At 36.4% G+C, this 13,135-nt stretch overlaps 1 protein-coding gene across 2 annotated transcripts in view; it reads left to right on the forward strand.

The window, feature by feature from the left end:
* The window catches only part of BICC1 (BicC family RNA binding protein 1), a 104,765-nt gene that overhangs the window by 74,722 nt on the left and 16,908 nt on the right, over positions 1-13,135 (forward strand). For both annotated transcript variants that reach the window (XM_062001645.1, XM_062001646.1), the window contains exons 4-11: positions 2,355-2,434; positions 2,974-3,132; positions 4,053-4,106; positions 5,078-5,272; positions 6,213-6,464; positions 10,146-10,277; positions 11,316-11,502; positions 12,930-13,088. In XM_062001645.1, the coding sequence (XP_061857629.1) occupies positions 2,355-2,434; positions 2,974-3,132; positions 4,053-4,106; positions 5,078-5,272; positions 6,213-6,464; positions 10,146-10,277; positions 11,316-11,502; positions 12,930-13,088 (1,218 nt within the window). The remainder of the gene's footprint in view (positions 1-2,354; positions 2,435-2,973; positions 3,133-4,052; positions 4,107-5,077; positions 5,273-6,212; positions 6,465-10,145; positions 10,278-11,315; positions 11,503-12,929; positions 13,089-13,135) is intronic.

Consider the following 13,135-nt stretch of genomic DNA (forward strand, 5'->3'; position numbering starts at 1 on the left):
GTTCACTGATTTAGTATTGAGTACCTGTTGTTTTCCTGCAGGTCATACATAATTATTTGTATAGATATATATTTTGTATAATATACTTTCAACTCCTGCAAAACCAGTTCAAAGAATTAAATAAAGTTGCCAGTAACTCTCCTCATGCTCAATTTTGATGTAGATGTCATATCTAAATCATATTTCCTTGAAGTAAAGAGTGAGCAAGTCTCAAACAGTTGTGTTAACTTACAAACAAGTTGCTTCATATCCATTACCAACCACTGTGTCATTGAGAGCAAGTCAAGTAAGGAGAGGGTACTTAAGACCAATTTTGAAGGATTTCATAGCATATTTTAGGATTGTCACTGACATCAGTGGATTCTTCTTTGCTTTGTTTTCTTCTTTGCCTTTGTTTTTCAAGTGGGTAATGAAGCTTTTCTTTCTCCAAAAAGAACAAAGAAAGGTTAAATGTAGAAATACAGGATTTTTTTCTGAAACTGTCAGTATCAACAAAAAAGCCTGAGATGAGAAATGGAGAAAAAGATACTCTAAAATGTATTTTCACACGTGGCTAAACAAGTAGTATTATGGAATGGTAGTCATCTTCTTTCATACTAATAGGGTACCAGACTTGTTTACAGGTATGTTTCATACTTGCAACCAAATGTGTATTAAAATATGGGGTTGATTTTTCACATATTTGTAAACAACAAAGTGGTGGTCTGGTTTTGTGTTTGTCCTGATTGCCTCTAAAGAGCACTTGGAACATACAGAGTGTGCTAGAATCAGCCTCTGGCAATTTCTGCCCGCGACATCCACTTCAAATATCATTCACAGCTTAAACACATTAGAACCACATGACTTACTGTCAACTTGAAAAAGAAAAGAAAATTTGCCCTTAAGACTATTTTGTTGGTGGTGTATGGGTTTTTTTTTTACTGTGCTTCATTGTGAAAAGGCTGAAGCAGCAGATTTTTGGAGCTTCTGTAGATTCTGTGTGCATGCAATGTTTTTGCAACTACAGTTTTTCCATTTTCTAAAAGGAAATATATTTTTCTCAGAACTCAAAATGCTGCATTTTTCTTGACATTCATGAAACTTGGCAGTGAATCCTGTGTTCCTTCATTGGTTCTGTATCCCCAGCTGAATGTGCTCGGAACTTCCCAGTGGAAAAGAGTAGAAGTTTTCTTTATTGTTGGAATGTAAAGAGTATCCAGGCACAGCTTAAACGGTTTCAATTTTCAATTGAGTACAACAGTTTTACAATCTAAAGTTGTTGTATTTGGCTTTTCTCTAGTAGTGAGGCGAGTTTGATCATTGAGATGATGGCAAAGGCAGATATGTTGTCTTATGGCTGTTTTCTTCTGCCACTGGAAATAGATTTCATATAGCCTAAGATGTATGTATCTGTCTAGCAGAACCAGTTAGATTATTTAGTAGCCAGAAGAGGGTTTAGAATTTCGCTTTGAGAACTGTTCATCCCATCACAGGGGAAAAAAACAGTTACACTGAAAATTTTGCTTTGTGGCACTTTACGTTTCTGGACACCAGATGGTGCTGCGGAGCTATCTGTGTGATTTTCATACCCTGTTTGAGTAATTGATTTAGTTCCAAAGTCAGTTCTGTGTTTTTCAACCAGGTGTATATTCCAGGATGCTGAACTGTACCCAGATGTATGCACACACGGCTCAGCACAACACCTCCTGCTGTCTAAGGACAATGATCTGAGTGTGTTTATAGAATCATTGTTTTATATCTTGCTGGGCAAAAACTGCCATCAGCTGATGTTCCTCCTGGGTATATAGCTTAGTAGCAAATCTTAATTGATGTACTTGACACATCAGAGATTTGATTCTGTGATTTATGAAAGTGTCATGTAAATTTGATTGGAAACTTAAATCAGAAGGTGTTTTGGTGGGGAGATTTTTGTTGTTAGGACAAAACTATGAAGGATAATTCTAGAGACTAAATATAATGAAGTGATCATGAGGTTGGGCTCGAATTCAAAGTTTTTTCATAGATGTTGTTAGTGTTAAGCTTGAGTAAGGCTGTCATAAAACTTTTAATTGTCTTCTGTTAAGACTTGCTTGAGAAGACTTGGCATGGATATGTAATTGCATTGCAGACAATGTTCGTAATGCTGTGATTTGTCATTTGATTTCTGTTTTAAGTTTGGTTATGTCTAAAACACATCTGATAATTCTAGTCATGGACCTGAAGGGATGGAACCATGCCTTTTTTTTTAGCTGAATCTCAAAGGTTGGTGGTACAGTTCATCACTGAACTGTACATTAATTCAAATTTAAGCAGTGAGGAAATTTTTTATAGATAATTTACTAAATTTTTCTTACGACTCTTTATTTCTTTTATAGATCCCCATATTAAAGTCTCTGGAAAAAAGGAAAATGTTAAAGAAGCAAAAGAAAAAATCATGTCTGTTTTGGACACAAAAGTAAGAACTAGCTTATTTAGAATGACACCTGAACCCCTACATTTGTGATGACGTTGATCTCTTTAAATGGGCACACTTAAACAGAAGATATTTATGGATGCTCCAAAACAAAGTCTCCAATACATTCCTCGGTGTATGCACAGATATTGAAACATGCTACAAGTAAATGCTCGCTTAAGCACTTTGTCTACGTCTTAAGTATATAGAAATAGCATAGGGTGTGTGACTGTAATTGAAAGAACACAGAATTAAAATAAATTAGGATTGCAAAAGGACATTTAAATCACAGATATAAGCTGGGATGCGTTTTTAAAGACTTAAGCATTAGACAAGATGTATCTTTGGCATATTTATTCCCATGTTAGCAGCTGACTGTGGTCCATATTAAAAGTGTCTTACTTGAGTAGAAATCAAACCAGTTAAGCCACAGCGAAAATACTTTGGTAATGCTATTTTGAGCGTCATTCTTTAAGTCACCTTATTCTAAATTACTCACATTCTGTTGTGAACAAATCTAATCATGGATGCTTGATTTCCAGAGCAATCGGGTAACCTTGAAGATGGATGTTTCACATACAGAACATTCTCATGTGATAGGTAAAGGTGGCAATAACATTAAAAAGGTGATGGAGGAAACAGGATGCCATATCCATTTTCCAGACTCAAATAGAAATAATCAAGCAGAAAAAAGCAACCAAGTAAGTGTTGTTGAATATTTAACTCATTTATACTGTAACTCCCAAATGTATAAAACACTTCGAAACTTATTTCATCAGTTTGTGGGTTTGGGGTGAGTTCATGTTCAGAGAAGTAGGTTTTTGTTATTTACACTCTGTGGAAAGCCCAGGACTTCCTAAGTGAGCAAATGTTTAAAACCAGGTGGAAGCAATTTGTGATGGCTCATCTATCCTTTTAAATTTTTTAAGCCACAGTTTTTTCAAGCATACAGAAGTCAACAACGTAGCATGAATGGTAGAGCAGCAGTATGAAAAGCAATGCTTTTGTATCTTTTTTTTCCTGCTCAACACCTGGCTTATTTAGCATATGGATTAATTTCTTGGTACTGTTGGTTTATGATATAACTTAGTTGAAAGCTCAGCTGGGTGGATAGCTAAGCAAAAATTCATGTCCTATTGTAAGAGTCAGGGTTTTTTTTAGTATAAGTCTTTGAACTTGAACTATACTTCTGGAATGTTTATTTTTTAAGCCTTACATCACTGTATTTAGAATTCCCTCTTTGCATCCTAGTGGCTGATAAGCAAGATAGAGCAATTTCAAAACATTTAAGAAAGCATATTGTTATTGAATGTTAGCATTGAGTATATGTACACAGTAGTAATTCCATTAATTCATCCCAACTGTACTGTTTGATGTATCTTTTTTTCTAGTTGCTTAAGCCTGTGTAACAGAAGATGCTATAGTATTAATAGATTTCTTCTTAAACTGGTTTTGTTTTTCAGCTGCTATTTAGAGAACGCTTAGGATATCACTAAGCATGAAATAAATGTGGATTCTTTAAAATACTTTAAAAAAGAAAGAGAATGCAGGTATCTGAATAACTCTTTCAATGCCTTACTTGAAAATTCATGCTATGTTTTCTATCTTCTTGTTTTTCCAGGTGTCTATTGCAGGACAACCAGCTGGAGTTGAATCTGCAAGAGTTAGAATTCGGGTAACAGTTTCTTTCAGTATAGTGTTCCCTTGAAAACATGAGAAAGGAGAAAAGTTATCTAGTTTTGAGAGCCCTAGAGTTGTCTGGCTCTGTCATATGACGGCAGTAATAAAGAAACAAATGTGAATACCCATAGGAGTAAAATGCAAAGGTGGTTATGGAATGGTTCACATTGAGGCCATGTGTTTAACTAGCCCAAGGTAGACTTTGAATATTAGTTCTACAGTATAAACGAGATGTCAAGTGTGTCACACTATGTTCGAAATTGCATCTTAATTTACTCTCCAGAGATGGCCTTTAGAAGGTCAGGCATCTTGTGTGAGTCAATGACTTAGGAAAGGCAATCGATGCCTTTTTGGTTTTAACCACTTTTATGTGCAATTTCTGTAAATCATTTGATGGATTTCAGTTTCATTTTCCACTCATAGCACTTTTCTATCTTTACCTTCTAGTTTTGACTCGTATGTGTATTCTGGCATGGATAATTATAAACCTAATGCATTTTTTAAGCTTCTTTGCAGTTGTTGTAGTCAGATATGTCACTTATCCAGTCTTGGTCTTGACAGTCATGAAAGCAGCTGACATGTAGCTTTGTAGCTAACTTCAGAGCTTAAATTAATCTGTGATAGAGATTTCTCTGGTAAGGTTTATAAATATTGAACTGTTTGTAGATCTGCATGGTTAAGTATGGAAATCATCTGGCTTTATTGTAGGTGCCAAATATCCTGCTAATTTGGAAAAAACCCAAAAACCACGAAAAAGCTAATGCAAACCTCTGAAGTCCCTGGAAAAATGGATGTCTTTTTCCAACTCCAGAGATGATAATGTTGTCATCAGTGAACCCTGAGCAGTGACTGTATTGGGTCACTTTAATAATCAATGACAATACATTATGGTTTAGTGATAAAATCATTGTAGTTCTAGTGAGTATGATTTCAGTTTTCAATATTTGCTCTTCATTGTTGTTGTAGGAGCTGCTTCCATTGGTACTCATGTTTGAATTGCCTATTGCTGGAATTCTCCAACCAATCCCAGATCCTAATTCTCCTACAATTCAGCATATATGTCAGACATACAATATTTCAGTTTCCTTTAAACAACGCTCTCGAATGTATGGTGCTACGGTCATTGTCAGAGGGTCACAAAATAACACTAGTGCTGTGAAGGTAACCTGTCTTCTTTTAGTAGCTCTTTGCGTGTAATATGTGTATCAGTAATTTAATTACTTAGCTCTATCAATGTACATGTTATTGTATCATCACTTTTGAAGCCTGATGGTTTGGGTTTTTTTAAACAGAACTGGTAGAGGTGTGAGGTGTTGAAAACAGTTCTAGGTTTTGGGTTTAGCATTGCTTGTCTGAGCTTTTAATCTGGTTTCCATCTCTTGCACATCTGTTCAGGTTTCCAGCAATTCTGAAATATGTGCTAATTTTTCCTGTCTATCAATTAAAAAAAACTATACCACTACCACTGCATCCTACCCCCAAAAATAACCCCATAAAAACACCTACCTTGCCCCTCCACCATGAATATGCTTTAATCTGCTCAATGTGCACTCAAATACATAACCTTGAAAGCTGCCCTAGCCATCATTAAAACTGGTCTTGTGAAACCAGGACTGGGAGATGCAAATTTGACAGTCAAGTGAAGGAACTGCTATGAGTCTATTTATCTTCATAAAGTAAAGTTTCCTTGTTAACAGCTGGCAGTGTGAGAAATTGATATGGTCTTGGATGGGGGCGTACCAAGCCAGTAAGGACAACTTAGGCCGAAATTGAAAGACAAATTTTGCAAGTATACCTACCTCAATAAATCTCTATCAACTTTTATTGCTATATGTGGGCACAGAAGGTCTACTGAGGCCAAACTATGCAGTATTGTCTTACTGTCTTTTATGATGGCAATTAGATGCTGCAGTTGGTCATGAAATGGGAACAGGAGAGTTGAGCCCATTGATTACTTTTCACAAATCTGTTTTGTTTAAAAACATCATTGATTAGTCTTTATCTTGAATGTGGAATGCATGGCAAATAAGGAAACAGCCTGAAATGTCATTTGATGTGCCTGTGAGCACTGTATCACTGGTTTCTTATGTTTCCCCCACAGGAAGGAACAGCCATGCTTTTAGAACACCTAGCTGGGAGCCTGGCTTCTGCGATCCCTGTGAGCACACAACTAGACATTGCAGCGCAGCATCATCTCTTTATGATGGGTCGAAATGGCAGTAACATCAAACATATCATGCAGAGAACCGGTGCTCAAATCCACTTCCCTGACCCTAGTAATCCACAGAAGAAATCTACTGTCTACCTCCAGGGCACAATTGAGTCTGTCTGTCTTGCCAGGCAATATCTCATGGTAAATACTTTCAGTGAAACTTACTTGAAAAATATATCAGATGACAGAAATAGACTCCTTCTGTATTTATGGGTCAAATCTAAGTTAGCCTTACAGAGGAAGGATTTACTACTCACAGTGCAAAAACCTGATTCATTTGGGTGCTCTGTCTTTGTCAGTGTTTTGTGTTTAGTTATCTAAAATGTTTATTATAGTTAGTATCATGATCTGGAAAATGACCTTGGTAATATAAATGCAACATAAGCAATTTCAATTCAGATAACAGAATGTTTTTTGCACAGAAGGCAGATTTTGGGAGGGTTTTGTTGTTGAATGGCACCCTGTTTTGTTTTGTTTTTGCCAATGTGTCTTTTCCAGGTTCGTTAGGTAAGTAGATTTCTTTTGGGAGGAAGTAACAGAGATTTCTTAATTCCTATATTTTGGTGAGTTTTCAAGTAAGCAGGGGAACCATAAGAAATAATTACTCATCTTGCAGTCTTACGTTCTTTCTAAAACCATAATGCCTCTTATCTCTACCGTAATGCCTTTTATGAAGATAGCTCTGGTGATGAATATTATTTGTATAGATTTGTGTTACATTGGTCTTTAAGCTTTCCAGGAGCCTTTATTCATTTTTGTGGTACTAATGTTTCTGCATGGATGTCTAAATGTATGGATATTTGTAAACATATGGCAAGACTGGACTCAAATTCAGTTCAAAGCTGGTATCAGGATAAATCAGGATACTATTACATTCCACAAGTCCAGATCTCTCTTAGATTGCACTGGGCCTTGCTGTATAGTGGAAAACAAAATCCTGTTGCTTTTCTATTTATAGAGTCATATTCATGATTATTGTGTTCTAGAATATTATTGCCTGTAAATACTAAGAAAGCCTTATTGTAAGTATTTCCTTGCTGTAGTTTGAGTAATAGTTTCTGTCCGTTCATGAAGTAGAAGGAAATGCAAACAAGCTGTAATGCAAATGTCTAAGCACCCAAGTTTCCAGAGTAAATCTGGAATCTTAGAATTATGCAAAGGAAATTATGCAAAAGTATTGAAGTTTGATTTAATTCCAAACACATCAGTATGATTTAGTATCCTGCATTACATCCCCTATATCAGCCTTTAAGAGCCATTCTGACAGGAAGACTTGGTCTGTGTCAACTCACAGGCATTACATTTCCTGAAATGTTGTGTTGAGGTTAGTGGAAAAACCAAGAATTGTAAACAGATTTTGCAGAGAGAGACTGTGTTTTCTTAAACAAAACAAATTTGAGAAGCTGAGGGAAGATGTAGCTAACCAGCTAAAAACTTACTTCCAATTCCTAACTTTGTAAAACCAGTATATTTTCCAGCTTCAGCTAAAATCTCTTTTAAGTATGCCAATATCTACACTACAGATAGGTAGCTACAGTTGTTCTTGACATCTTTTAAAGTGAATTTCACTTGATTTGTGGTGTCCTTGGGCATTGTTCAGTGAGATGACATTCCTTTATGTGATTTCCTGCAAGACACAACTGCACCTTGGTCACTGTTGTTGCTACCTCCTGCCAGCTCCTCTGATTCAGAATCACAGCTGATGCTGTTTCCAGAGCTAGACAGCACAAGAGTGCTATGGAGTTGGAGAGGGGATTTAAAAATAGTGATTTGACATCTGCAGAGCTCCTAGAAAAAATGTCTGAACACCAATACCAGGAAAAGAAATGCCATAACATTTTTCTGAGCTATTAAAGTGGTGTGATCTGTATTTCTCATGAGAGACTAAATTTGAGACAGACTTCACAACATAAACAGAAGATGCAATGCATAGATACCTCACAGTAGGGCACATGTAATTTCTTGGTGCTGTCTTAAAAATAGCCTAGCAGTATGTCTAAATCGAAACTTTAATATCAACTGGTAACTAGTTGTTTTGAGAAGGCTGTGAATTCCATGATGTCTCACCTGTGAATATCCCTTACTTCTGATGAGCAGTGCAAGTCTCTGCTTCTAATCAGTACATTGCTTGCAGGAATATATGTTGGTGGTTAAGACAGTACTCACAGTAGTGATGAGGATGAGTATTGTAAAAGGAAGGAAGAATACATAGTGACTATAAATTACGTGCTTACCTAAGCAGGAGTGGTTTGGAGTTTTGTTTAAAGTGTTCCTGTTCTGTATATTCCCCTCAACTCAAACCCTTTAGTTTCAACTACATTTGGGTTGTCACTAAAAAATAGAGACTTTTTGTTAGTTTTGAGTATAATAGTGAGTACTACTATAATTAGTTGTAGAAGACATCAACAACTTAGTTTTGTTTACTCACTTCCTGAGAGAACAAAATATGGTCCTGTCTCTGTGTTACCATCACATAGGTGCTCTAAACATGCAATCGGAATACTGTAAAAAAAAAAAAAAAGACCCTTTCAATATGTTTATGAAACCTGATATTTCAGATTTGAAGTTTCTGGTTTCCCTTTTTATCTTCTCAACCTTTAGTCACGTTTTCAGTCAGCAGGTTTTTGGTGAGACCCTCCAATAATGACCTGTAACCGTTTTTACAAAAACATTTGGAAAATCCAAGTATTAAATGCTGTCAGCATTCTGTTCTGTCACTGTAAAATCCTTGATTATTGATTTCAATGTTTTTAAATAGACTTTATCCATAATTTTTCTTTTCAGACACATTCACTTTTTGGAGTTAAGCTGTGTTTGACAGTAGTCTTAAAGTATTTAAGATGCCTTGCTTTAACTTTCCTTAAGTTAAAATTACTTCAGTTTAGGTTTGGGAAGTACTAAGTCTCTATGGGTAGTACTCTTGAGAAATGCTATTAAGATATGAAATGATATGGAATCAGTCATCTGAGGAAATGAATACACCAATTTGCTGCTTCTCATTCGGAAGTGAAAACAGCAAATGGATCAAATAAGACCACTGTGCAGAATGTGTCTTACTGTAGTTTTTTTTCTTGATACCATTTACATCATTGTGAATCTAAAAAAGTAGCATTTGTTCTTCACTGTCTTTCTATGCTCTGTTCTTGTTTTTGTAGGAGAAGTAGCAATATAGTAATTTCTAGATATCCTGTGCCAACTGAGGGTTTTTTGTTGTTCCTTGGGTTCAAGGTTTTTTTTAGGGGTGATTTTTTATTTATGTACTATTTCAAGTGCTTCAGAGATTGTCATCTATATCACTGGAAAATACTTGCCTAGCAAGATAGAGGAAGAGAAGGGTGAAAGGCTTAGGCAATGGTGACTTAGAGACACTTCAGAATCATGTTGCTTCACCTCAAACGTAGTGTAATGAGAGCCATTTGAGTAAGCCTGGCTCCTGCTATCAGTTCCTGACAGTGTTTTGTTCTGAGTTAATAGATAATAGTGTTGTTTTTATAGGACTCCCCCTGACACCTATAAGTTTGTATAAATACCTAGTGTTGGATGTGTATGTGCTGTTGGAATGTCAAATATTCAACAAATCACTTCATCTTTATACCATCAAGCTGTACACAGTCCCAGGGTAGAAAGATACATCTGTGTTCTTGCTTACAAGGAAATGAGGAAATGGCTTTACTTAAAATTTCCTCTTTACTTTTTTCTGAACTTACTGTATCATGATGTTTTACTATCTCTGTTCTTCAGTTTCTTGGGAACATTTTCATGGGACAATGGCAGATCATGATTTTTCTGATTTTTTTGCATAGTCTTCTCTTGTCTTTTCAGGGTTGCCTTCCTCTTGTGCTCATGTTTGATATGAAGGAAGAAATTGAAGTAGAACCACAGTTTATAACACAGCTAATGGAGCAGTTAGATGTCTTCATCAGCATTAAGCCGAAGCCAAAGCAACCAAGCAAGGCTAGTGAAAAGCTTATATATTCTTTTTAGACTTTCATAACAACTTTTCAGAGATGAAGAGTTGACATATGTCTACTCCTCCTCCCAAACTTAATGGATCATAAACTTGTGAAAGGCGTGTATATTTTCTGCTTGAAATATCAGTTTAAATGTTACATCAGTTCTCCCTTATGGTAATTTGACTTCTATTAAGTACTTGACAATGCAGAGATTGGCTTTTGTATGTCATCTGCTGATAAAAGAAATTTGTCTGAAATTGCAGCTCTCCCCAATAACTGCAGTGTTCTTTAGCAGTCAGAATTAAACAAAAGGAAAAAGCCAAACCATATGACTGAGAGAAGTCTGACTGTGTTCTACACAAGATATTGAAAAGAACCACAAGAAACAGAATTACAAAATACTTCGTGGGAGATGTTCATTGTAAAAGATTCAGACGAGTTTGAATAGGCAGTTCTCACAGTTATGTGCATTGTTGTATATAATGCCGTAACAGACAGACATTTCAAAGTACTAAATGAACTTTCCATTGTGTCAATAAGTTATCTTCTTTGTGTAGGGATATATAAAATCAATGCAAAGAAACATCATGTAGAGAATGTCCAAGAAACAAACAATGGTTTTCGTCATTTAGTTTTTCAGGCATTTGTTACTTTATTCTCAAACAGCCATGTGTTGAATAGCTGAATTGAACATGAACAACTTGTTTGGCACCTTGAAATGTAGATCTCAGATAATAGAAGATAAAATTTTAATTATTGATTCACTTATCTGGATCTTGAGACACTTAAGATTTGGTATATCAAGTAACAACGAGGTATAGTAATTGTTTTGCTCAGAAATCCCTAAACTTACCATCAATGCCTCTGAATTTGGGTAGTTGCTAGTCAATATGGTCTCATGCTGTCTCACACTGCAGTGTTGCTGATAGCCATGAAGAACTATTAAGAGAAACTCTGTGGTGCAGATGCATGTTACGTAGTTGTGTTGTTCATTTGGTTTTCCTTTTTTGTTGATTTGTTTGTTTTTCTTTCCCTACAGTCTGTGATTGTAAAAAGTGTTGAACGGAATGCCTTAAACATGTATGAGGCACGGAAATGTCTCTTGGGACTTGAAAGTAGTGGAGTCGCCGTAGCATCCAATCCCTCTACTGTCTCATGCCCTGTTGGTTTGTCTTGTCCTGGTTTGGATATCTTGTCCTCTGCAGGACTAGGACTCACTGGGCTTGGTATGCATTATATTCCATATACATCTTTATGTGACTTTTTTTGAGAGATGTGTATTTGAAACTTAATTCTCTTGTACTAGAAAAAAGGACCAGGTATGCATAAGGAATTGTGTTAAAGCATTATACATTTCCAAAAGCATGTGGCCTTTCAAGGACTTGTTGTTGAACTTCCTCCAAAGCTCTCATTATCAGGTGTGTGACTTATCCCTGTAGAAAATTCTCCAGGAGTTTGCAGACCACTCAGTTGAACATACGCGGGAATGAAATGCAGGTGCATTAGGACATTGCTTTAACAACTTTCAGAAGAATCTTTTTCAAATGCCATTTATTTTTTTGGCATTATTGTACTGTCTCAGGCTGTCCTGAATGTGGGCAGGTACTCAAGCCTGTCAACAATATCATGAAAGTTAACACAGCTAGCATCCCATTTCAATTCTGGCTGTGTCTCATTGTAGTTGGATGATGCTTTTGCTACTAATTGAGTCTTTTCTATTTAGCACGAATCTGGACAGGAAAGTGTAAGCTTTCTATCCTAATCTAGTATTACAGAGGAAGCACATAGTCCAGATTGGAGTTACCATTTTATTTTCAAGCTCTGCAGACACCTTATTATCAGAAAGGTATAGGAAACCAAGCAGTCCCAGAAAAAAATTAGCGACACATCTTGACACTGGTTCTTGAAACTCAGGATCCTCATGGAACCCCCGTCCTGCTGTGCGACCTGTCACCCAGGAGTGCATCATAGTTCCATGGCTCATGCTGTCTTGGAGGGTCACGGGGAGCAAGCATTTGTTCCATTTGACTGTGCGTTTTAATGCTGCTTATGTTACTGTTTAGTCATGACTGTACTTTTTTTTACCTCTTATAGTGCTGAACTACCCTGTGAATGTTCTTTCATGAGGAGCTGGTTTGAGGGAATGCTTTGGGAATATGCAATGCATTTGGGAAGTGATTTCTTTTCTGCTCAACCAGTGTTGAAGATGCGAAAAAGGAATTTAATAGTTTCTAGTGTGGAAGCAGCAGTTTGTCCATGTGAGCTACTGAGGAAAGGTCCTTGTCTGAAAGGAATGTAGGATTGTGTAGAGCATTTGTTTTCTTGTATAAGTGATGCTTCTTTAAAGCAAACTGATAAAAACGATAGAGAGAATATAGAAAGATGGTGAGACTCTTTGTTATTCCAATAGTTAGTCCAGTAAAAACACATAAAAGGTACTACAATTGAGGCATACGATTCCAGTTCAAGAAAACACATTTTCAATATGCTCTCTGCAACAAATAAACAGCAGGTTCAATGATAAAACTTGTTTGTAAAACAAATGCTGGTGTGATTTAGTGGGGGTTTCTTTGGTTGGTTTTAGGTGATACTTTTGTGAAAAATGTTTTTCTGTAAGTCTTGGCTAAATATTCACTTGAATATTTTTTTCCAGGCCTTTTAGGTCCAACAGCCCTGTCAGTCAACACCTCAACTGCTCCAAACTCTTTGTTGAACGCCCTTAATAGCTCTGTGAGTCCCTTGCAGAGTCCAAGTTCAGGCACGCCGAGTCCCACATTATGGACAACATCTCTTGCTAACACAAATGCCACAGGTTGGTTGAAATGAAATGTGAATTAAATGAACTGTACAGCACTAAGT

Source organism: Colius striatus, chromosome 8 (assembly GCF_028858725.1).
Source record: "Colius striatus isolate bColStr4 chromosome 8, bColStr4.1.hap1, whole genome shotgun sequence".
Classification (NCBI taxonomy): domain Eukaryota; kingdom Metazoa; phylum Chordata; class Aves; order Coliiformes; family Coliidae; genus Colius; species Colius striatus.